The 26825-nt window shown below is 37.6% G+C and overlaps 1 protein-coding gene across 1 annotated transcript in view; it reads right to left on the bottom strand.

Moving 5' to 3' along the window:
* Positions 1 to 3522, bottom strand: part of LOC141714559 (uncharacterized) — a 57533-nt gene extending 54011 nt beyond the window's left edge. Inside the window, exon 1 of the mRNA XM_074518073.1 lies at positions 3231 to 3522. Coding sequence (XP_074374174.1) covers positions 3231 to 3522 — 292 coding nt within the window. The remainder of the gene's footprint in view (positions 1 to 3230) is intronic.
* Between the last annotated feature and the right edge of the window lie 23303 nt (positions 3523 to 26825).

Below are 26825 nucleotides of genomic sequence, written 5' to 3'. Positions count from 1 at the left end.
GCGGATACAATCAGATTAAGATGCACAAGGATGACATTCCAAAGGTATCATTCATCACTGACTTTGGTGTTTATTGTTATCTTGTTATGGCATTTGGTCTTAAGAATGCAGGAGCCACCTATCAAAGGTTGGTAAATAAAATTTTTAAGGATCTTATTGGTAAGACTATGGAAGTCTATGTTGATGACATGTTAGTCAAGAGTCTAGTAAAGACTGATCATATAACCCATTTGAGGGAAGCTTTTGAGGTCCTGAGGTACCACAAGATGATGTTAAATCCTACAAAATGTGCTTTCTGAGTAGGATCTGGAAAATTTTTGGGATCGATGGTCTCCAAGAGAGGGATAGAGGCTAACCCTGATAAAATAAAGGCAATCTTGACATGGAACCACCAAAAACCATCAAGGATGTTCAGAAGCTCACAGGAAGGGTTGCTGCGCTAGGACGATTCATCTCCAAGTCAGGAGACAAGTGTTTGTCATTCTTCAAGTCACTAAAGAACATTAAGGACTTTGTATGGAATGAGGAAAACCAGAAGGCATTCGAAGAGTTAAAGAAGTATATGGCCCAGGCCCCATTGTTGGCCAAGCCAGCTTTGAATGAAGTTTTATTCTTGTACTTAGCCGTTTCAGAAAGTGCTTTGAGCGCTGTGTTGGTTAAGGAGGAATTGAAAATCCAGAAACCCATATACTATGTCAACAAAATTCTACATGGTGCTGAGTTGAATTATTCAACTATTGAGAAATTTGCTCTAGCCTTGGTAATGGCTTCGAGAAAGTTGCATCCTTACTTTCAGGCTCATCAGATTGAGGTACTAACAAATCAGCCCCTGAGAAATATCATTCACAGTCCCAAGGCAAGTGGGAGATTGATTAAGTGGGCTATAGAGCTGGGAGAGTTCGATCTCAAGTATAAGCCACGAACGGCAATAAAAGCCCAGGCACTAGCTGACTTCGTGGTGGAATGTACCATACCCAACCAAGAAGTCAGGGGCAGGAAGATACCATACCTCAAGACAAGGGAGTCGATAATGGGGACAAAGAGAAGGATGATAAGGAGAAAGAATATTGGGTTCTCTATTTTGATGGGGCATCAAAAACAAACTCCAGTGGAGCAGGATTGGTTTTACAAAGCCCTGATGGGTTCTTAATTGAGTATACTATGAAGCTAGACTTCCCAACCACAAATAATGAGGCAGAATATGAAGCTTTGATAGCTGGTCTTGGCATAGCTGGAACACTTAGAGTCAAAAACTTAAAGGTCCGTGGAGACTCGAAGCTGATCATATCCCAGGTAAAGGGAGAATTTGAGGCAAGGGATGATACGATGGCTAAGTATGTCTGCCTAGTAAGGGCTGTGATGACCCAATTTAATGAATTCCATGTTGAGCACATTCCAAGGGAGGAAAATGCTAAGGCAGATGCATTATCAAAGTTTGCTTCATCCGAGATAGAAGAAAGTTCAGGAAGTGTGTACTTCCGTGTTTTGAAGACACGAAGCATAGATGTTAAGCTTGTGGCTCCTATAGGCCTGGGGACGTCATGGATTGATCCCATTAAGGCTCACATTTAAACCGATTGGTTGCCAAGCGATGCAACTGAAGCACGGAAGTTAGATGTTCGGGCACTAAGGTACTTTTTGATAGATGGGATTCTGTACAAAAGATCTTTCATGGTTCCTTACTTAAGGTGTCTCAGGCCCGATGAGGCACGCTTGGCTCTTGAAGAAGTGCATGAAGGTATTTATGGGCAACACTTGGGGGGCAGGGCCTTGGCTCATAAGATAACCCGTTTAGGCTTTTATTGGCTAGAAATGATGGCTGATGCAAAAAAATATGTGAAGAAGTGTGACCGCTGTCAGAAGCATGCACATGTTGTTAGACAACCCCCCGAGATGCTGACCTCTATCAACTCGTCCATCCCCTTTGCTATGTGGGGAATGGATATTCTGGGGCCTTTCCCCATGGCCACGGCACAAAGAAAGTTTTTGATTGTGGCCATTGATTATTTCACCAAGTGGATTGAAGCCAAACCCTTGGCCAAGATCACAACTAAGCAGGTCGCACAATTTCTATGGGAAAGTATAATGTGCCGGTATGGAATTCCCCGCATCCTAGTCACTGACAATGGAACACAGTTCAATAACGAGGAATTCAAGAAGTATTGTGAGGAAAATGAAATTGAGTTAGGATTCACATCTGTGGCTCACCCGCAAGCCAATGGGCAAGCGGAAGTGGCCAATCGAATAATCCTAGATGGACTAAAGAAGAGGATCGAGAAGTCAAGGAATAATTGGGTGGATGAAATACTCCCCATACTATGGGCCTATAGGACTACCTGTAGAGTCACGACTGGGGCAACTCCTTTCATGTTAGCATATGGTGTAGAAGCAGTTGTTCCTGTAGAGATATCACATTCTTCCCCCAGAATTCAAGCTTTTAATGCTGAGGAAAATGAAGAAGGGCAAAGGTTAGCCCTGGATCTAATTGATGAAGTACGAGATGAGGCATATGTGAAGATAATGGAATATCAGAAAAAAGCTTCGTTCTATTACAACCTAAGGGTTAAAGAAAGATTCTTTAAACAAGGTGATTTGGTTTTGAGAAAAGTGGAAGCTTCTGGTGTAGGGCAGAAAGGGAAACTTGCCCCAAATTGGGAAGGGCCGTACAAAGTCAAGAGCGTTCAGGGTAGAGGAACCTACAAGCTGGAGACTATGGATGGTTTTGAAGTCCCGAGAACTTGGCATGCACAAAACCTGAAGGTTTACTATGTGTAAAATAGTTGAAGTACGATTCTCACTTGTCAGTATGACAAGTAGGTTTAAAAGCACCTTGAAGCTTTGCTTGTTTAGGGTTTTTTATATATAAGATATGTTTATCAGGGTTGAACCCATCTTATGTAAGGTATCCAGAATACCAAGTTATAACATAAAATCTTCGACTTAATCTTGGCTTATTAGATTTGATTGCATTGAGAAAGATAAAACCAAGTTATAAACTTGAGTTTGAGAAATCAAGAAAGAAATATGACGATATTTGGGCAAAATACAAAAAGTCAATTACAAAGTTCAGATATTGTCTAATAAAGAAGAAACACATAAAAAAACTTAGGCCTTGGAAGGCTGGGTTTCTTCGAAACCACTATCCGAAGTCTCCTCGGATGTCTCAGTCATCCCCTCGGACGTCTCAGTCGTCCCCTCGGTAGTCCCCGTAGAGGTTTCATCAGAACTGCCTTCGGGCGCTTTGGATGCTGCGGGAGACGATGGTTTCTGAGACGCTGCCTTTGGAGGCTCTTCCACCCTGACCTTCTTTGCAACGGGCTCAGACTCCTCTTCAGAAGAAGCTTCCTCCTCTCCGGAGCTAGACTCAAACTCTTTCCTCTTTTGGCCTTGGCTGCCCGACGGGCCATCCTTGATCAGGTCAGCGAGCTTGTCTGTAACACCCCCAAGTTCTGGAACTCGCACAGGGCAAGGAATGGAGGACTGCTCGAAGACTTCTGGAAATTCATCCTGAATGACCTCCATAGCAGCATCCCAGCCTTCCTTATAGCTAACTGGGTGTAGGAGGGCGTCGTGCTCCACCATTAAGTCCTTAAACTCCTGAGTGTCCATCCAGCCGTCAAAGGCCTTATCCTTTTGAGCCTTCAGGATATCGTTTTCGGCCCGGGCCGTTTCCAGGTCAGAATTGGAAGAGGCAAGTTGAGCTTCAAGGGCCTCTATTCTTTGGTTGGCCTCCTCCAACTTCTTGTTCGCGTCCTCCAGGCCAACCTTCCAAGCCTTGGCTTGGTGAATCGCCCCCTGAAAATGAGCGTTCGCCTACAAGAAACACAGCAAAAGTATGAGACGGGAAAATCGGAAAGGCAACTATGAAGGGCAAAGGAAAAAGACGTACCGTAGCAAAAGCCTGAGCTCCAAAAAGCTCGTTCCCCTCTAGGTCCTGTTGAAGGACAAAGTCTTGATAGTCGACCGGGGAAATGGAATGCTTAGACCATTCCTTGGCAAGCGTTGTGCTGCCAACAATTGAATCCTTGCCCCGGATTCCCCAAGTAGGTTGAAAGTAAGACCCTGGCTTCTGCTTGGTGCGCAAAACTTGGTTGAGGCCTTCTTCGCCTGGTTCCATTGCTTGGAGTAGGAACTCCGGGAAGCGATCCCCAAGGCACGGGTCTTTAAAGACCTTTCCAGCATGCTTCATCCTGGTTATCTCCAGGTCTTTAGGCTTTGTAGCCTCCTCAATTTTCTCAGCCACTGCAACAAATGAGATAAGTAAGTTGAGGAATCAGTATAATAGAAAATGAAGGAAATAAAAAAGAGATAAATAAGGAAGGAAACTTACTTTTCTTAGGGACAGGAGAAAGGCCGCGTTCTACAAGAACGGTCTCCCTGATAAGATCCCAAGAATGGGAAGTCCCATTATCTTGCGTTAGGAGGTTGAAAGCTCTAGCCTCCTCCTCAGACAAAATTATATCATTTGGGCTCCCATCAACGGCAAGCCCAAAAGACGATCGAAATAGGGTGCCCCAATCGCCACCCTCCCAAAAGACGAACAAAAAATCTTTCTTCCACCCCAAGTTGTTGTCAGGGATGACTTCCCGTTCACAATGTGGGGAATAGTAGGGCGCTGGTTTAAAGAAACCCAACCCGGACTCTTATCAGGGCTGTTTTTGAACTGAAAAATCTTTCTGAAAACAGCAACAGAAGTGCGGACATTGTGCTTGGCGCATTGCGACAGATAGCACAGAATGAGCCTCCAAGAATTAGGGGGAGTTGGCAAGGGCTGATGCCCACATCAGCTAGCAAAAGAGGGATGAACGGGTGAAAGGGGAGTCTGATACCTGCCCTTAGAGTATACCTGTAGACACATAATGCGTCCTTCTTCCACTGACAGGCCTTATCGGCCGGACCTGCAAGAACCAGTTTGAAAGGTTCGTTGATTCTGAAGCAGCTACTCAATTTTTCCAGCTCCTTTGGATCCCGCAAGGCACTAATATGGTCGTGCACGTCTAGATGCGCATCGGACGGGTACTCATCGCCTCGGGTATTGATCATATCGATCAAGGAAGTGTACCTTGATCGAATTGAGAATTCGTTTAACTTTCTGGCCACGTTCATCTTGGCCAAACGAATCATTTTCTTATCAGCCATCTGGAAAAAAAAGGGGCACATAAAGAGATAATTTTAGAAGTGCACGCAATATAAAAACATGAACAAGGAGTAAAGGGAGGAATTTTACCTGAAGAAATGCTCCTAAAAAAGGCTTGGATACTCCGACTTACTGTTATTGCTCTAAGATTCTTAACAGAAGAAGAAAGGAGAAGAATTTGGAAATGAGAAAGTGAGGAGCAGTGGACTCTCTTCACTCCTTTATATAGGAGGGAAAGTGATGTCGAAGGGACAAAAGCCCATTAAGGATAGAGGCCCAAAGAAAAAAGCCCAGAAAAAGGAACGTTCCAGAAAATTCCAAAGAATTCTAGAGAATTCTAAACAGGGTATTTTTGGTATATTAAGCACAGATCAATAAGATGCCCAATAAGAGTTGAAGGGCCCAGATCCGAGAGGCCCAATAAGAGTTAAAAGGCCCAAATCCAATTAGGATTTGGGAGAAGCCCAGTAAGAATTAAAAAGGCCCAAATCCAATTAGGATTTGGAAAAATACAATGCCCTAATAAAAGCCTTAAAAGATGTAAGGCCCAAAAAAGAAGGCTAGGCCCAAACAGAGGCCCAATTAAAAATGGATTAGATGGAAGCCCTAAAAGACCATAATTCAGGTCAAATTTCAAGTCGTGAATCCTGCTCGAAATCCTTCGAACAGACCCTTGAAAATAATGGGTATAAAAGACCAGGATTCAGGTCGAATTCCAAGTCATGAATTCTGCTCGAAATCCTTCGAACAGACCCCCGAAAATAACGGGTATAAAAGACCAGGATTCAGGTCGAATTCCAAGTCGTGAATTCTGCTCGAAATCCTTCAAACAGACCCCCGAAAATAACGGGTATAAAAGACCAGGATTCAGGTTGAATTTCAAATCGTGAATTATGCTCGAAATCCTTCGAACAGACACCCGAAAATTGCGGTTATAATTAAACTGGATTGAGGTCAAAACCATGACCAGGATTGAGGTCGAAATCAAGACCAGGATTGAGGTCGAATCAAGCACAACTTTTTTTAAGTATGGGGTTCAGAAGTCGACTAGAATCCTGGTCGAAGACCAAGTCGTAAATCCTAGTCGAAACCTTTCGACCAGGAATCAAATCAAGAACAAAATTTTGACCTAGATCCAGGTCGAAAGATCGACTAGGATCCTGGTCGAATTCCAGGTCGTGGATCCTAGTCAAAGTCCTTCGACCAGGATTGTAAAGCTGACCCAAATTTCGACTAGGATCCAGGTCGAAATTTCGATTAGGATCCTGGTCGAAAAAGGGCTGGAAATTTGAAAATATTTGTGGAAAATTGCAGAAAAATTGGAAAAAACCTGGAAAAAGGGAAAATTCCTGAAAAAATACCAGAAAATTCCTAAAAATAGGGAAAAGGTAAGAAAATAGGGAAGGAAGTTTTTTAAGAAACCCTGGAGCCGCGTACAAGGTAAATCATTGTAAACGTGTAGGTCGCTCCACACTTTACGCAAAACGATACACTGTAAGGGAATAAATGAACTTAACTTTCGCAAAATCTTATACGGTTTCCCAAAAGTTGGGGGCAAATGATAGGGATAAATAAATCATGGTTACATAATTAAATATTACAGTAATTATAAATGGTTTGGGCTGCAAGGCCCAATAAGAAGATGTATGACATTCAGACCAAAAAGGTCAACACATTGATCAGGCCTGATGGACCAGATCAGGCCTGATGGAACAAAGAAGGCCTAGAAACCTTGATATTAATTAATTTCATAATTAATTAATAAGGGAAAATCAACTATTGAGAAGAGTCCCGATAAGGATATAAATCCTTGCAGATTAGCCTCAGAGGGACCTAAAAGGATAAGGAATCAGTTTCCTACTATTTAGGACTCCAAAGTCCATTCTAATTATGAGACTTGCCCACCAAGTCTCTTATATCAAGTCCAATTCGAGGACCACCAGCATCTATATAAGGGGCCTCACCCCACAAATCAGATTTACGTTTTTTGACTTGATCCTTGGCAATCAGCAAGGTACGTAGGCATCTTGTTAAGGCAGATTGAGTCATGAAACACAAGAGCAGTCAAATCGAGCCTTGAAGCTCACGTTCCTTAGTAATAAATACAGCAATTGTATATATTAGTTTTTAATCCATAACAACTGGTGATCTACATTTTCTTCCATATAACGCTTCGTATGGTGGCATCCCAATGCTTGCATGATAGCTTTTGTTGTAAGAAAATTCAACCAAAGGTAAATGCTCATCCCAACTACCTTCGAAATCAATCGCAAAAACTCTTAACATGTCCTCAATTATTTGGATAGTTCTTTTACTCTGCCCATCGGTTTGCGGATGATAAGCGGTACTCATGTTTAATTTAGTTCCAAGACATTCTTGAAATTGTCTCCAAAATCTTGAATTAAAACGGGGATCTCGATTAGACACGATAGATATTGAAACTCCATGTCGCATCACAATTTCCTTGAGATACAAGTGCACTAGCTTGTCGAGAGAAAATCTTTCATTAATCGGTAGAAAATGTGCCGATTTTGTTAGTCTGTCAATGATTACCCATATCCCATCATGATTTGCTTTAGTTCTCGAAAGTCCTACTACAAAATCCATCACTAGATGTTCCCATTTCCATTTCAGAATATCCAATGGTTGCAATAATCCACTCAGACGTTGATGTTCTGCTTTAACTCGCTGGTATGTGTAGCATTTACTTACCCATTCTGCTATCTCCTTCTTCATATTTGGCCACCAAAAGTTTTCCTTTAGAACGCGGTACATTTTTGTACTTCCTGGATGTATGCAATACTTCGAACTGTACGCATCTCGCAATATTTCTTCTTTTAGCTCGGCCACATTAGGGATCCAGATTCTTGATGCAAAGCGTAAGATTCCTTCATTATCCTTCTGGGTTGTAATTTCTTCTCCTGTTAAGTCGTCATCTTGACTCATCACTTCTTCTTGACAGCGTCGAATCTTTTTTAGTAACTCCGGTTGAAAAGTCATAGCATAGATAGCTTTAGTAGATTCATTGGGAACACGAATTTTGATTTCCAACTTGTCAAATTCCTTGGCTAATTCTTCACATGAAGTTAACAGATTCAATCTTTCTTTCTGGCTCAACGCATCTGCCACAACATTCACTTTTCTTGGATAATAATTGATCTTAACATCGTAATCTTTAATCAATTCTAGCCATCAGCGTTGTCTCATGTTCAGTTCCTTCTACGTAAAGATGTACTTCAAACTTTTATGATCCATGTAGATTTCACATTTTTCACCGTAGAGATAGTGTCTCCAAAGTTTCAATGCAAATACGATTGCTGCTAATTCCAGATCTTGCGTAGGATATTTATGTTCATGAGGTTTTAGTTGTCTCGAAGTATATACGATGACGTTTTCGTGTTGCATCAGTACACATCCTAATCCGGGATATGAAGCGTCGCTGTAAATGACAAAATTTCCATGCTCGTCTGGTAATACGAGTACTGGTGTGATTACCAACCGGTTCTTCAGCTCTTCGAAACTTTCTTCACATTTGTCATCCCATACGAACTTTTCACTTTTTTGAGTTAACTTGGTCAGTGGCGTTGCTATTTTCGCAAAATCTTTGACAAATCTTGTATAGTATCCTGCCAATCCCAAGAAACTTCGTACCTCGGTTGGTGTCTTCGGTCATTCCCAATTCAACACAACTTTAATCTTTGCTGGATCAACTTGAATGCCTTCTCTACTGATGATGTGCCCTAAAAATTGTACTTCCTTCAACCAAAATTCGTATTTCAAGAATTTTGCGTACAGTTGCTTCTTCCTTAGAATTTCCAAAGCAATCCTTAAGTACTCGGCAAGCTCTTCTTCCGTCTTTGAGTAAATCAAGATGTCATCGATAAATACAATCACAAATTTATCCAAGTACCTCTTGAATACTCTGTTCATCAGATCCATGAATGATGCTAGCACGTTGGTCAAACCGAATGCCATTACCATAAACTCATAATGTCCATATCTAGTACGGAATGCAGTCTTGGGGATATCTTCCGCTTTAATCCTTAATTGATGATAACTCGATCTCAAATCTATCTTCGAAACTCATGCGGTTCCTTTTAGCTGATCGAACAAATTGTCGATTCTTGGTAAAGGATGCTTATTCTTGATAGTGAGCTTATTCAATTCCCGATAGTCAATGCATAATCGCATGCTGCCATCTTTCTTTTTCACGAACAATACCGGTGCACCCCACGGGGATACACTAGATCTTATGATGCCCCGGTCTAGAAGATCTTGCAATTGCGTTAACAAATCTTTCATCTCGACTGGTGACATTCGATATGGAGCTTTCAAAACTAGTTCTGTACCTGGCGCTAAATCAATCGTGAATTCAATTTCTCGGTCTGGCGGTAACCCTGGAAGCTCGTCTGAAAAGACGTCAGGAAATTCACATACAACTGGAATGTCTTCTATTTTGGGACTTCCTCTCTCGGTATCTAACACGTAGGCTATATATATTTCACATCCCTGTCGAAGCAATCGTTTATTCTACATTACTTTCAGAAATTTCTTCCGTTGTTTTTCACCTTTGAATATTACCGGTGCATTTTCTGCAGTTCACAATTTTATTTTCTTATTCGCGCAATCGATCTGAGCGTTATGAAAAGCAAACCAATCCATTCCCAAAATGACGTCAAACTCTCCTAACTTAAAAAAAAATCAAGTCTACGGAGAAATGATGTCCGGCTATTTCTATATCGCATGCAGGACACACTCGATCTACCGGAACTTGGTCGTCATTCGCTAATTTTATAATTAACGTCTCGCCCAACCATTCAATTTCGCAATATAACTTATCAAGGAATACTTCAGAAATAAATGAACAAGTAGCTCCAGAATCAATTAATACTTTTGAATCTACGGAATTCACCAAAAGCGTACCTACAATTACACTAGCACGTTGCACTGCTTCTTTCATTGTCATGTTGAAAGTCCTTGCTCTGGGTTGATTAAGTAGCGGTGAAGGAGGTAATGTCAACACTTTCGGAATACCAGCTGTCATTGCTGGTCCTTTGCAATTCCTAGCATATGCCCTTTCTTTCCACACTGGAAGCAGGTAACTTCTGTTATTTTTCTCGTTGGACATTCGTTAGAATAGTGTCTTTTCTACTTACATTTGAAACATGTCACATCCGCTTTGATACAGACATCAGTATGTTTTTGTCCACAAATCTTACAGTACGACACTAGGACTCTGACAATTCCCTGCTGGCTGGGGGCTTGGAAATGATTACCTGTTTTCTAGATACCTTGTCCTATTCTTTTGAAATTTAAATTTGTTCGGGCTTGAAATCCCGGCTTCCTGCTGGAGTGGCTTTGGAAACTTCCATGTCCTCTTTCCTTCTGAGATCTTTCGCTTTCTCCCTCAATAATCACGGCTTTCTGGACTACGGCGGTATACGTCGTTAATTCAAAAACTGCAACTTGTCCACGGATCCACGGTCGTAATCCTTCTTGAAACCTTTGAACTCGTTTTTCTTCAGTATCAACTTGTTCTGGAATAAATCTAGCCAATTCAGTAAATTTGGCTTCATACTCCGTCACGGAATACTTCCCTGCTTTAATTCCAAGAACTTAATCTGCATTTGATTCTTCACATAGCGAAGAAAATGTTTTTCTAAGAACAGCTCTTTAAACATATCCCATGCAATAACATCTTCACCTTCTAAAGCCTTCTTAGATTCCCACCAATAATTTGCTTCCCCTTTCAACAAGTAACTAGAAAAATCAGTCTTCTGGTCTTCACCTACCTTCACTAGCGCAAATGATTTCTCTATTTCTTTCAACCAAGTGGTATCCTTAATAGGATCTGCTGTTCCCTCAAATTCTGGAGGTTTAACCGACTGAAACTGTTTGAAAGTAACAATAGGTATAGCTGGTGGCATCTGGGGCTCAGGACGCGATGGCTGTTGTAACATTTGTTGTTGAATCTGCTGCTGTTGTTGCTGCATCTGTTGTTGCATCATTACCATCTGTTGTTGCATCAGATGGAATATTTGGGTAATGGTATCATTGGTCTGTTCTTCGGAGTTGCTGTTAGAAGTCTCAGTCCTAGTTTTTTTATCTTGGGTGTCATTTGCTGATAATACAACAAGTGATATCTTTTTAACAGTTTATTAAACAATTGACAGTAGGTAAGAAAACAAAATTTATCATGTATTAACAAAATTTGGATAATAGTTCGGAAACAGTTTGCTTAATATAAAACCAAGAAGTATAAATAGTTTACTTTAATATAAAGGCAGGAAATGTAAATAGTTAATGAAATATTTGTTCTTCTCTTTTTTTTCTTTTTTTTTCTTTTTTTCCAGAATTTAAAATACGAAAAGCTGTAAAACAATAAAATAAAGGTAAATGCTGTTAAACTGTAAAGACTGAAATTTAAATAAACGAAAATTTAAAAAGTTCATTTTATATATCTAACACCAGCTCCGGGTGTGAATGCTTGGTATACAAGTCAGGCTAACTACTACACAAATACACTACTCACTACACCATACTAGGCTGCATCTATGTACATCTGTCATCTCCACTACGTCAGTCCTTTGTAGTCAAAATCTCATAATCCCGGCGGTATACGCCTCAACTCATCTCGGAGTATCTGAACCAACGTCTGTGCTAAACGGAAAATCCTATAAAACTCCACAAAAGAAGGCGGCCTGTCATGTGTCAAAGCATCTAACTCCCATATAGTACTCATCAAGGTAGACTGTAACCTTTGCCTCATCATATAATCTAGCTGTAGCGCGGTTAATGGTCCTCGGTCTTTCTGATCAAACAAGTGCATAACCTCCCTACACTGGGCTCTCCAATACTCGACGTCATCTCTCATCATACTGTAGTCATGCTACGGTACCATGTGTGGTTGTGCAACATGTCCTACTGACTTCTGTGACTGAACTCTTGGTATCCCTACAACACCCTGTTGTGGGGATTGAAAGGAATATGTCCTAAGTCCAATCATGTATTAGGATTTAGGAATAACTTTTATGTAATCTGTTTTGATTTCATTGATATTAATAAAGACTTGTTTTGTTTTTATTACGGGCCTTATCTATTTAAGTGTTTAAATAAGATATATCATAGTTTAGAGTAAAGCTTTTTATGGATTATGATGAGATCATAATAGTGAGACCTAAAAAGATGATAACTCTAAACTTAAATAGTTCCTGGTCATAGGATTACTAACTAGTAATTAATAATCCGCAAAGATCGGTACATACTATGCTTGCTTCATTATGAAGGATGTCTGTTCTCATAGACATTTGTGTGGTGACACTATAGCTAGTATGTAGGTGCTTATTATAGAATAAGTTCACTGAACATGACTCGCCCAGCTGAACAACTGATGGAGTTCACTCACGTCTCAGCAGTTGTTCGCTTAGTGATAGTTGTACAAGTATCCTTAGACTTGAGGTCATCATAGTCATCTTGTGTACACTGAACTATGCTTTGGTTTAGTTCTTAGTCTCCAGGGACAATTATTAGGGCTCTTCTGGGTATAGGAATTTGTACACGAAGATAGTGTATGATCAATAAAGGATCTACCCCTTCCAGTGAAGGAAGTGAATGTTCAAGGCTGATCCACTTATGCTAGTTCAGGAATCTCTGGCCAGAGTAAATGAAATTAGAAAGGAGTTTCTAATTTGCATAGAACTACGCATAGTAAATGGTAAGCAAGTGATTAAATTAGATAGGCTTGACACGAGATCCATGCCTTGCATTTAATCGGGACATTGTAGGGTAGAAGGAGTTTATTGTACGGTAACTATTCACTGACAGGTTCTTGGTATTCTAAGCAGTGAATTCATATTATCTGGATAGTCGCGATATGTTGAGAAGCATCACTCACGATGTAGAATAAATGTGATTAATTAATTAATCATATTTAATAAATTAGAGAATTTATATAAATAATGATAAAATAGTTTTATTATTATTTATTTCTACTACCGGCTTAATATTGAACCTACAGGGTCACACCATAAAAAGAGAATGATTTAATGGTGGAGGAATTAATTAATAATGGCTAAATAATTATTTATTTGTGAAATAAATAATTAATTGGCAAATTTAATAATTGATTAAATGAGATTTAATTGATTATAAATTAATTAAGAAAAGTTCTTAATATTATTAATTAAGGATTTAATTTTTGGAAATTAAATCAAGAGAGAGAATTATTTCTAAAGTGTTTAGAAAAAGGATTAATAATTAAAAGGTGTTTTAATTATTAATGAGAATAATAAATGGGATAATAATAATAATATTTATGGGAAAATTTCAGCTGAAAATTTTGCCTATAAATATACTATTATAGACCCTATTTTATTCTTACCCCAGAAACCCAAAAGTTTTAGAAAACCAAATTCTCTCCACCTCCTCCTCCTCCTAAAAGTCGTTTTCTTGGTGGATACCGGTGGAGTGCTTCACACTTGAGGAGCAACTGCTAAGGATCTCTGATCGTTATCTCTGAATTATTTTTAAAGGTTAGATTCGATCCCTCGAATTTTTATTCACGATTTATATGCTTTTATTTGGATTTTGTATGTGTAAAAGTGTTTTTCCACGTCCCGCTGCGATTAAAAATCCAACAGGGATCCCAACTGTAACTCTACCTCATGCTCACCCATACCCTCGACTGGAACCATCTGTAATATCTCTGGCTCTGGAGCCTGTACTGGAATAGGAGGTAATACTAGTGGTTGTGGAAGCTCTGGCTCAATCACTGGCATGAACTGATGTTCTACTGGAAATGGAGGTGGAAACATCGGCTCGAAGAACTCTAACAGATCAAACAACTCTACTGGATCATGAACTATCCCTGGCACTGGTGGTGCTGGCTCCTGAGGCAATAGTGGAGGAGGTGGAAGAGGTGGAAACATATACTCAGACACTGGTGGAACCACTGATGTAACTGATCCTGTCACAGTCCTCTCGGATGAACTTGAATATCCTGAAGATGCCATCTAATAATATAAGAAAGAAAAAAGGTCACTAAATCATTCTTAGAACTAACACCTTCATATCCTAATCTTTCCTAAATCCTAACACTACTCTTCCTAGTTGACTATTTTTATCCTATGTGATCTCCATATCTTATCTTAATCCTAATGTTCTTATTTTCAGGGACCAAACTTACAGCTCTAATGCCAAACCTGTAACGCCCTCCAGACCCGGGGTATAAGTCTGGGGGTTACTAGCTAATCACCAAACATGTACAATCTGAATAACAAATAATAAAGAAATATATCTAAACCCCTTTAACACTAACCAGGATCTTTTTAGGTTGAAGTATGAAAATAAGAACCAATAACTACTTTATTACAAACCAAATTCAAAATCATACAAACTCTCTTTATTATAAACCATTGTCTAACCAATTTTAAACTAATTTCATCTTTTATTCAAACACACACACTAACTATCTACACTCCACCTGTTCGGGTAACTCAAAGCTTTCTTCCTAGATTGGGATCAGCACCTTGGGTATGAGAGGATCCCGAGGCTTGACCCGCTTCTTTACCACTCGAGTCCTGATAGGTTTCATATTCCTTCTTAACTGAAAACAATAAGGTGAATAACAACAAAAAGGGGTGAGCCTAAAATTGCTCAATAAGGCCGAAAATTATAAACAGTGTTAAAGCAGTTTAAATGAATCGGTAACCTGGGTATATCTACAAAGATACAACCCCGCGAGAATAGAAAGAAGGCCACTGCTGGCGAATGTAAACGAACTAAACTGGACACAAGTTCGCATCTATACCCTACTGATCAGCCAGGATATAGTGCAGATCTATATCCCACTATATAGATCTAGTCGGGCACCCAGGCACTACGGCCCATCTCAACGATCCGGTTATGTCCCGGTCCTTAGGGTTAAGTAAAACCTAATCCCTAAAATATCACTATCCAGTCCATGGAGTAGCAACCGGAACAATTGGTATGCTTTGATATTTTCTAATCACCAGAATATACCAATGTGTATGCGTATCAATTGGAATATGATTAAGGAATTCAAAGAAAAAGGAAAAATCAAGAATAAAAATGAAATATAATCAAGAGAATAACAAGTGTGTATCAGTGTTTATGAACAATAATTAAAAGAGTGCAAGTGTGATATGAATCTGAGGAATATCACTATTCTGAAATTAGAATAGGGGAAAAATTTGCCTTCTGCGCGACTCACTTCAATTATGTCACCTTCGTCTATCACCGGCTCAACCTGCCCTGCTGGCTTAGCTTCTGTTAAAGAAATAGACTGGTTTAGTCAATTCGTACTTCAATTGTGTCTCGAACCGACTTCACATCGTTCCTATTGTCTACCCATGCCCTTATGACTGACTCGTATATTATATATTAGCAAGTAAGACTCGAGTAACCACATTATACACATAAGCACATAAGCCACATAATCATTTTTATAGTTAAAAATGATGTTTAGAATCAAAATCGACTCGCTGATCGCTTAACCGATCATTATCTGGCTCATTTCCTATTTTTCGGGATTTATCGGACTCGTCTTGGTACGTGATTCGGCTTAAAATCAAATAAATAACAAGGTCACCTAATTTCTAGAAGAAATTAGGTTTTAATATTAATTTTAATAAAAATAATTCATTTTTCTGAGTCAAAGGGCTTTCGTTTCGCTCGAATCGGACTAACAGTCTAATTAATATCAATTAAATACTGATAATTCAATTTATTAATCAATATAAATAATTATTACTAATTTTTAAATCCTAAAATAATTTTTAAATAATTATTTAAGAAAAATCAGAACTAAAAATGAGTTTTCTATAATTTTTCGAATTAAAATGAATTTATTATGATTTATTGAAAATTATTTGATTAATTATCAAAATAATTAATCATTTTTAAATAATTAATAAATAATAAATAAATAATACATAAATAATAATTAATTAAGAAAATAATTATATCTGATTTTTTTAGAAAATATTTCAGAATTATTTATAATATAAATCAATTAAATAAATAATTAATTAATTAATTTATAAAATAAATAAAACTGATTTTATAATTAAAATAAAAATAAAAATAATTTCCAGAAACAGTTGTCAGAATTGGAATTCTGACAAAAACAGATCAAACCCGGGTTGCAAACCGGGTTGCAACCGGGTCACCAAGAACATCCCGGGTTGGGGATGAACTGGCCGGGATTTGCCCAGAATCCGGCGACCGACCAGGATTCCCGAAACCCTAATTCATGCCCAAAACAGCTTCGTTTGGTTCGGTTTTTAAGTCCAAATTATTCCAAATCACTTCACCCTTCTGATTCAAGCCAAAACATACCAAAAACATCCTTGAATCTCCATCTCCGACCAAAACCGACATTAACTCCGACCACAAATCAAAATCACAGAATCGTACATGAAACTTAATGTTTTATAGTGCAAATCAAAGCTATGAACATAAATAATCAAAGCCCTGACATTACAAGAACTAAATATTCACTGAAATCACGAAGCTAGGTTTTGAAAATCGAACATAAACCCTAATAATCGAACTTTGCTATCCAGACGTGATTTGTTGAATTAAACACCATGAATCGATTGCAAATAACATCAGGAAGCTATATCAATCATCAAAACATCATAATAACCCTAGAATCAAAAAACCCTAATTCGAACATAAACCCTATTAATCAGAAATCAAGAACAATGAATTAAAACGTGAAATTGATGCTAGAAACAGAAAGAACAGATCAAAACCTTCGATTTGAGTACTTGAATCACACGATTTGATGCAGAAATCAGCTGGAAATCACGGTTTGATTCTCGACCCGATTCTGAAAATCCCGACTCGAAAAATAGAGAATTTTCTGATTTTTCTGAATTTTAATTAATTAATTGATAATTAGGCTATTTATAGTATTGAAATTAATACTCCTAATTAAAATTAAGGCCCTAATTCTACATCTTTTAAAATTAATAAGCCCCTAAATTTATAATTTTTGAGTATTAAAAATTAATTTATAAATATTATATATACAATATATATGCCAAAATTTCTTAAAAATTGTGAATAATACAAAAATACAAAGAAATGGTATAAATGAAAGTCCTATAATTTTATAAAAATAAAAATGTGATTTTTGTGGGGGTTTTAACACCCAATGGGGCCCGAAAAAGTCACTTTTCGCGAAACGAGAAAATTTATAATATACCTAGATGTTCAGAATAATGCGATGGTAAAAGTCGTTTGATGAAAAATAGGGCCCATTATTTTATTTGAAATATCATCTATAAAATCATGATTCGGGTCGTATAACTTTTAATATGGAAGCTATAAATGCAAATAATATCTGAAAAATATCTTATAAATACTGGGACGACACAGAATGCACGTAACATATAATAATTAGGGTTTGACGGTTAATTACACATAACTGACACATTAATACACATAATTTATTATAAATATGATATAATATAGACGTAATTTTTCCAGAGGTTACATTTTCTTGACTTCTCGATAAGTCATTCTGGAGTTCTCGAATGACTTCTCTATAACACACAATATGTGACTTGTAGACTTCTTGACTTAGAATATTTTTCACAAAACAGATTTATTCAACTCCAAGCTTCTTCACACTTTCTCTGAGGCATGATCTTCATGATCTTCTTCCAGATCTTATTCTTAGGCTTGAGACTGTTTACAGAAAATACTCCAGTCTAGTCTATTTACATTTTTACAGACATAAATGTTATAATACAAAATGCAAACTTAGATTACAATAGAACTTACTTAGGTTTGCCAATTTGACTTTGTCTTGTTATAGTACAAGAATGTTTTGCACAATAATCTCCCCCAATTTGTGAGAAGATTGTTTATCACAAAATCATGCATGTTAACAAGACTAACCCCAAGCTACAATTAGACAAATACTGTATCTCCTGTTTCTTCTCTAATAAGGTCCTTTAAGTATACAAGAATTTCCAGTTCCTCTATAATTGGTATCCCTCTTAGAGCTTCCATAAGTTTGAGTAACCACTCAGCAAATCAATCATAAATCTAGAGACTGAACCAGCTTTGACATTTAGAAATCTTCCATCCTTGGTAACTCTGCTCATCCCTTTTGCCTTGAGATCATCAGATCTTTTAATAAACATTTCTATCTCCTCATCATACTTTCTCTTCCTCTCCTAACTTTCAGCCTTGTTTCTTGCTCTTCTTTCTTCCCTTTCTATCACCCATTCAGCTAAAACAGATCTCTAAGCCTTGGTTGCAGTATTCTTGTCCTTTAGTAAGCTTATCACTCTCTTGATCTCTGTGGTTGAAAAGGTGTCCATTAAGTTGCTGCCAAGAAAAGTGAAGGACCCATCCTAATAGTAGATTCTTATTTCCCTTAGTGTTATAACCCAAACTCTGACCATTTCTTCAGCATATGTTGAAAATAGTCTTCATCTGAGATGCACCAGTTTAGAGGAAGAAAATCACTTTGCTTGTAACAGTTCCAGATGGCCCTCTCAGTAAATTACACTTTCTTATATTTTCTCCCAATAGACTTGTAGTGAATATTAAGTGATGGCTTGACAGGAGGTAGGTTTGTGATTTTCTTGAGAAATGTTTGGCTTGAGGTGATTGGTATTTTTAGAAAGGTGTTAGCAGTTTGTTTGTATGAGAATTTAGGCTTTAAGGTAGGAGGTGGTTCAGTGTATGAGTTTGTTGGCTTTGAAGGTTGAGCTTGGTTGGTTTGGATTTTTAGGGTCTGTTGGTGTGGTCCTGGATTATCATTCTTCTTTTTCCTCCTCCTTTCATCTCTCTTCTTGTCATCTCCTTTCTTCGCATCCTGCTTCTTATCCTTGCTGCCAGTTACTCTTGAAGATTGACTTGGATTTGAGCTAGAAGGTTTTTATTCATCATTTTCTGCTCATCATCATCCTTGTCATCTTTTAGGTTAAATTTAGTGGTTGTCAACATGGTGTCATAGTTCATTAGGTATCTATCTAAGATCTTTATCATCTCCACATCCTCATGCTTCTTGCTCCTTTTGTACTTAAGATCAGACTGCAAAGTCATGATCAGTCTCATATTTGATCTGACACAGTTTTTAGGGCCAATGAGATGTTTGCATTGTTTGGTTGTTGGACAGATGTAGACAGCCCCTTTGTTTGTATAAATAGGCTTCTATAAAAGCTGCTATATGTGCATTTTTTAGCTCTTTTAGTAGCTGGGTGTCCTCTGGAATAACTGGATTTACTCTTTCAATCATTACATCCAGTTTAGATGCTCTTAAGGTTTTAAGATTTGGAAGAGACATCTGAAAACATCTGTCGACACCACCATCATTGATATTCACAATAATTCTCTTCTCCAAGTAATTATCTATTTTCACAACCACTTCTCTAATGAAGTTGATGTTTTTGGCCAATGCTTTCTTTTAAGTGATGTAGTTATTTTGAAGAGACATCCTTAGTACTGCAAGAAGTTCACTGAATTCTTGGTCTTGATTTGGTCCTTCTGCAGCCTTTAGAAGTCTAACTTTTCCAACATCATGAAATACTTGAGCATGTGAAGAGCTTTGACCAACCTGAATAGGCTCTTTCGACTTAGATTTAGAATCCCTGGATTGTTGAATCCTAGCCTCAATCTCCCCCTTAGTCTTGGTGACACACATGAGTAGGGGAGTTTGTAATTCTGGCCTTATTTCTTCAGGTAGTGAGGGCAGTGGTGTGTTGAGCTTCCCCATAATGGCCCCCAAAACAACAGAATTCTGCATTTGGAGATGCTTGTGAGAGTCCACCAGGGTTTTGATATCTGTTTGTTGACTCTTCACTAGAGAAGTCAAAGCCTGGCCCTGTGCATTTAGGGAGGCATTTGAGGTCTCTAGAGAAGCAATATATGCCTCGAGATCTTGAATATCTTGAGTAGAGGATCCTGAAATAAATGTAGAAGTAGATGGTCCAAATGAAGCTTGCACATGCTTCTGTATTTCGTCAATGACCAAAGGGGAATGAGGGTATCTTGCAGTGTGCATTTGATCCAACTTCCACCTTATATTATTAGAATATGTTATATGACCTTGAACTACCTTGTGTAGAGCTACAAAAGATTCCTTCAGCCGTGTCACACTATTATCCACCCCACTTAGATCATACCTTTACATTTGTTCTGAAAATATTTTGAATTGGTTCTTGATCTCTACCTATGAGGGTATTATCTCATCCATCTTTCTCCTCACCATTCCTATAATTTTATCTTGATGGCCAGTTAATGTGACAGTGAGGGCCTTTCCAAAATTGTGAAAGGCCTTGATTTAAGCTTTAGTCACTTTATTTAATGCATCATAGACTTCCTATGGAGACAGGCATCTGGCATTGCTTCCTAGAATAGTGAGATACTCTTCTCTAAACTGTGCAAGGAGTGTGTCCATTTATATCTTGAACTCCTTATCCAACCAGGCATCACAGTTTGCATCTTTTCCAGCTTCATCTACTATTTTGGCATGTTGGTCCTCCACATCTATTTGATAGGATAACATGATTTCTTGATAGTTCTGATTAGACATATCTGATGTATGGAGTAGTTGAGAGATCTGTGCAAGTCCTGCTAGTTGATCAACCCTGAAATCTTCAGGAGTAGGTTGAGTTGCTGCTTTTTGTAGCCAGTTAGAGACTAGATGAGTTTTTTATGAGTTTGAGGGTTCAGTTATTTGGATTGGAGAGGAGCCAGGAACACCTGTGACATGAGTCACAGTTGGACTCACAGTTTGCACTGTGGTTGTGGCAGGATGTTGTTCCTCACTAGTTATGGGAACCTCCATGTGAATTGGAGGGGATTTGACTGTGCTATTGTCATTTGCAACAGCCTCAAACCCTTGTGTGTCTTGCACCAAACTGTCACTTAAATTTGCTATACTTGCCTCTCCCATAACAGGGTCATTGGCAATTGTACTCCCAGCTTCAATTGTCAGAGCAATTTCAGCCAGGGTTTTGAGGGGAGTTGTTTCCTGGAACAGGAACCTCTAATTAAATTGGAGAGGATTTAGATAGCTCCCCCTCGGGAGTACTACCCTCAAACCTAACAGTCTGTGAAGACTTATTTGCACATGAAGGTGCATTTGTGTCTGTCACATGGTCTTCAGTGAAAACTGATGAAACCCCTATGTTTGTGTTGGTGCCATCAAGGTCTATCCCAGCATGTAGCCCCTCACCAACTAAATTTGGTGTCTGGGTGGTGAGCAAGGTTTCTTGAACCAAGTCACTTGAGGATTCGATTCAAGTATTTTAGTGTAGGAAGAAGAAATATTAGATATAAGATTTTATAGCTTAGGACTGAGTGTTGGCAGCTCCCCCTGAATGGATGAGGGATCTTCAAGAGATATGCTCTCCTTGTGTGTGCCTTTATTGTTTCTCCTTTCATACACTTGCATTTTCTCAATTGATGGTTGTGTGGGCTCTTTACAAGGTGCATTTGGGAGAATGCTCTTTTCGATAGAGATACCATGTTGAGAGGATGCCCTTAGAGTCTGTTCAAGTCCCTTGTTTACAACTACATCCTTTTGAGAGGATGCAGAGGTGTCTAGAGTGGTCAACTCAGTTTGCTTAGCCTTCATTGGTTTTTTGACCAAGGGTGACTCAGTTGGTGTTTGTTCCTCACCACTCTCATTCAGTACTGTAAGGGTTATCTTCTTTCTCTTATTTTTAATCACTTCACCCTTTTGAGAGGATGAAGTGGTCAGTTTCCTAGCTGCTCTTGGTTTTGAAGAAATGGTCTCAGCTTGGAAAGGCCCATGTTGGTTTTCTAGTATTTGTACTTCTACAGGTTCAAGAACCATAGTTGTACTAGATTGTGCATTTGATCTCATGTCAGGCATAGGGTATGGGTAAGTCTTAAACCTCTCCATTATGAATGGAGTGATTTTCAGACTCGCGGTTACCTTATTCTTTGTAGTAAGTGAACCAAATATAATTTTGGACACTTGCTTACAATTGCCTATTTTAGTGTTATCTATACCATTCAGCAAATGTATGTCTGATACTTTATGATTTAAAGTAGACATAATAAATCTAGGATAGAAAATTTCCTTACCTCTAGAAGATTGGGGCATAGTTAGCCTGGTGGTAAGTTCTTCCAGGATTAATAGACCAACATTTAAGTGTTTGTTGTGAGTTATTGAGAACACCAGCATCTGCACCACACTTGAGATGTTGTCATATCATGTCTTCCTACATGTGAAGGACCTTACTATAGAATCAAACACAAAGGACCATTCCTTCCTTAGGTTTGTTTTGTTCAGACTTGCCAGGTTTATTCTTTTACCATAGTTGATGAAATCCTTGAACTCGGCTAGCTTGTCATGTGTAGGCACCTCCACTAGATTTGCAGTTGGAAGACCCAAAGCTGCATTCACATCTTGCTCATTGAACTCTATTTATTGGCCTCCAATTGAGCAAGTTACCACTAAGGACACATATTTGTCATTCATAACAGTTCTCACCACAGCTGTTGTCCAGAATTCATGCAGTTGATCCAAGTATAGGACTGGGTTAGCAATTAGAGCACCTACAAGATAAGATTCAGACAAAAATTTCACAAACCCCTTGAAACTGTCAGGGGCTTGGTTAGCATCAGTGAAAGCAAGATAGTTGGTTCCTTATTTTGGGATTACAGCTCTAATAATGTTGAGTGCCATTGTTGTTGAATAAGGGCGAATGGGTAAGAAAAATTAGTGAGAAAGGATTTGAAATGAGAGAGAAATCGGTTTGGAATTGAAAAAGTTAGGTCACTTAGAGTTCTCAAAGGCGTAAGCATATGTGTATCGAGATGTCTGGGTATTTATAGTAAAAGTAAATGACTTGTCGAGAACTCAGAAATAGACGTTTGGAGTTTTTTTTATCGAGAAGTCATTTTAAGAAGTGAAAAACATATCGATAAGTCATTTTGTTTTATTCTTGTAAAGAACTAAAAATAAGCTTATTGAGATGTCAAATAAATACCCAATTTGTCCAAAGTGGACTGAATTGTTTATAATTTTTATTTGAATAAATCAAAATAAAATTAGAATAATTTTGCCAAAAGTATTTTACCAAAATAATTTATTGGATTAAATTATTTCAGTTCTGAGTTATATATAGTCTAAAATTATACTTGTAGAGATCTCTATGAATTGACACTTAGAGAACTCTACAATGACTAATCGATAAGTCATAATAAAGCTTATCGAGAAGTCACTCGAGAAGTCAAGAAAATGATTTATCGAGAACTCACTCGAGAAGTCTTAAAATGACTTGTCGATAAGTCAATTTGACTTATCGAGAACTCAGTTATCAATATACTTTTGAACATTTTGATTCTGCCTTGTGCTAATTTTACATATTGAAAATGAAAATCAACATCCAGACAGTTTACTTAAAATTTTAAAAATTCCAAGCTGATTTTTGAATATTGAAAAATAAATATGCAGAGATTTCTGAAATATTTATAATTCATATTTCAGTTAACTTCCAATTATTCAAATGAATTTTGATTTACTAGAAATTAATCTACTGCAAAACATTAGTTGAGTTCTTGCCTTAGGATGAAGAATTAAGCATTCCGATTTCACCTACAAGTCTAGTGAAAGTTGTTTCATCCAAAGGCTTAGTAAAAATATCAGCTAATTGTTTTTCTGTTGGAACAAAAATAAGCTCAATGGTACCATTTGTAGCATGTTCTCTAATAAAATGGTACCTTACATCAATGTGCTTTATTCTAGAATGATTAATTGGATTAGCCACTATAGATATAGCACTAGTATTGTCACACATGATTGGAATCTTGTGTAACACTAGGCCATAATCCATTAGCTAATTTCTAATCCAAAGCACTTGAGCAAAATAACTTCCTGCAGCTATGTATTCGGTCTCTGCTGTAGAAGTTGAAACGGATTATTGTTTCTTTCTATACCAGCATACAAGTCTTTGTCCTAGAAACTGACAGCTTCAATTAGTACTCTTTCTGTCAACCCTGCATCCAACAAAATCTGCATCTGTGTATTCAACAAATTCAAAACCAGTTCCCTTATGATACCATAATCCCAAGTTTGGAGTTCCTTTCAAATATCTAAAAATTCTCCTCTCAGCCATCAAATGTGATTCTTTTGGATTTGCTTGAAATCTTGCACATAAACATGTTGCAAACATGATGTCTGGTCTACTTACAGTTAAGTAAAGAAATGATCTAATCATTCCTCTATAGCTTAAAATATCTACACTCTTGCCCTTTTTATCTTCATCTAACTTTGTTGTTGTAGACATAGGTGTAGATGCAGGTGAACAATCAGCCATGCCAAACTTATTCAATAAATCTTTAACATACTTAGTTTGGCTGATGAAGATTCCATCACTTCTTTGACTGACTTGAAGTCCAAGAAAATAACTTAATTCCCCCATCATACTCATTTCATATTCACTCTGCATAAGCTTAGAGAATCTTTGGCAAAGCTTTTCATTTGTAGAACCAAAGATAATATCATCCACATAGATTTGAACTAGGATCATATCATCACCATACTTCTTGTAGAAGAGAGTCTTGTCCATGGTACCTCTAGTAAAACCATGTTTAAGTAAGAATTTTTACAATGTATCATACCAAGCTCTAGGTGCCCGCTTTAGTCCATATAGAGCCTTGAGTAGTTTGTACATAAAATCTGGAAATTCTGGATCTTCAAAGTCGGGTGACTATTTCACATAAACTTCTTCTTCCAACTCACCATTTAAGAAGGCACTTTTGACATCCATTTGATACACTTTAAAGTTTGAATGTGCAGCAAATGCTAGAAAAATCCTTATTGCTTCAAGTCTTGCAACTGGATCAAAAGTTTAATCATAATCAATTCCTTCTTCTTGTGAATAGCCTTGTTAGGTCCCAATATGTTTGTAGAAGGGGGGTTGAATACAAACTATACCGTTTAATCGAATAAAATGCGGAATAAAAAAGTAAAACAAAATTCAAGTTAAATAAAACTATTATTAAACTTGAAAGGTGTTACAACAACGGTATCGTTTACAAGGGATTAATCTCAAATAAATTATTCCAAATCTAGAATAAATTCGACATGAACTTTTTCTATTTTTGAAATAAAAAGATCAAATGCTAAAAGGAATTTGAGATTAAGTTCTAGGGATTTTGATGCGCTAAATAGTTACACAAGAACAAGAGAAGGATTTCTAGTGGTTTAGATTTAACAATAAATACTAGAAATTAATGTCCTGAGAAATTGCAATAAGTTCTCTGCTTTTTGTTCTGTATTCTTCAGTTTATTGAGATATTCAATTATCTTCTGTTGAAAATCAGCTTCTGTACTTAAGTAATCAAACAACCACTTGATTTGTTGGCAAGACAATCCTTTTGAACTAGCAAGACAATCGGTGAGACTATTGATTGAACTGGAAAGACTATCGGCAAGACAATCCTTTAAGCTGGAAAGACTATCGGCAAGACAATCTAAAAAGACTTGGAAAGACTTTCGGTATGACAATCCAATTGTCATACCGGTTCAAATATTTGTCTTGCTGGTTAATTTTGAATATTAATTCAAAATCATTTCTGAAAAATGCATAATATTAATTCAGAATTAATTAACCAATTAATTCAATTTATCAATAAATTAATCTTTGCAGATATAATTTATTTTCTTAATTAAATTATATGACTTAATTAATTAATAGAGAATTAATACTATTCTTGAACAGCAACCACTCTTCTGACAATCTTCTGAAAATCATGAATCCATTTCACCACTTCAATGTTGACACTCGATGTACTGTCTGGTTCATGAAGGACTAACTTCTGTGATGTTTCTCCATGTCTTGATTTTCTTCAGATTAAATCCCTGTAATTAATTGATACCCTGACGAGATCTCTGTCACTTGATTAAAATCACAATCTTGATTTATATCACTGAGGCTTGATCAATTTCTTGAGCTTCTTCCAGTGAATTAAGTCCTCAAGTCTGTAGATGAACAATGTTACTTAATCCTTTGACATATGTTACTTAGTGAGATCTCTTTGACGATAGAACCACTATTTACTTGTTACATCCTCATTTGAGTTGAGTTAAATCCTTGAATAAACAAATAGGCTATGACATATGCCTTTCAATCTCCCCCTGTTTGTTTGTTAGACAATAACAACAAATACCTAGAGGATAACTCAACTAACAAATAAGAAAAAGATATAAACAGTAATGCAAAGTAAATAGTAGAAAAGTTCTGGATTATATTTAACATTTTCCAGATTCCAAAAGAAATTTACAAGTGAATACAAGATAGATGTTCCTATAGACTGAACATATGACTACATTTTTCTATCTTGATTCATAAAGCTCTAAGCATATTACATTAAGTTTTGAGCTAATTGAATTCAGTTGTCTTCCCTTCCGAATTCACCTTCTTCCAGATCTTGAAGCAATTCCTTGTCAAAGACACGATCCTTTTCTGAAGTGAAGCTGGCGGGTCTGACTGGTTGAACTCCAACTGACTTCAGCTTATTCTTAAACTGATTATACCTTTTAATGTTCTTTTCAGAATAAGCTTGAATCAGATCAGCAGCTTTAGTTTTCAACTCAGATGAGTATCCAGCAGTTCTTAAGTGATGTTCCATCCAGACAAGATGCTTAGCAGAGTAGTCTTTAAGG

This window comes from Apium graveolens, chromosome 3, assembly GCF_009905375.1.
Source record: "Apium graveolens cultivar Ventura chromosome 3, ASM990537v1, whole genome shotgun sequence".
Classification (NCBI taxonomy): domain Eukaryota; kingdom Viridiplantae; phylum Streptophyta; class Magnoliopsida; order Apiales; family Apiaceae; genus Apium; species Apium graveolens.
Note: the sequence above shows the minus strand (reverse complement) of the source record. Positions and strands in the feature narration are given on the sequence as shown.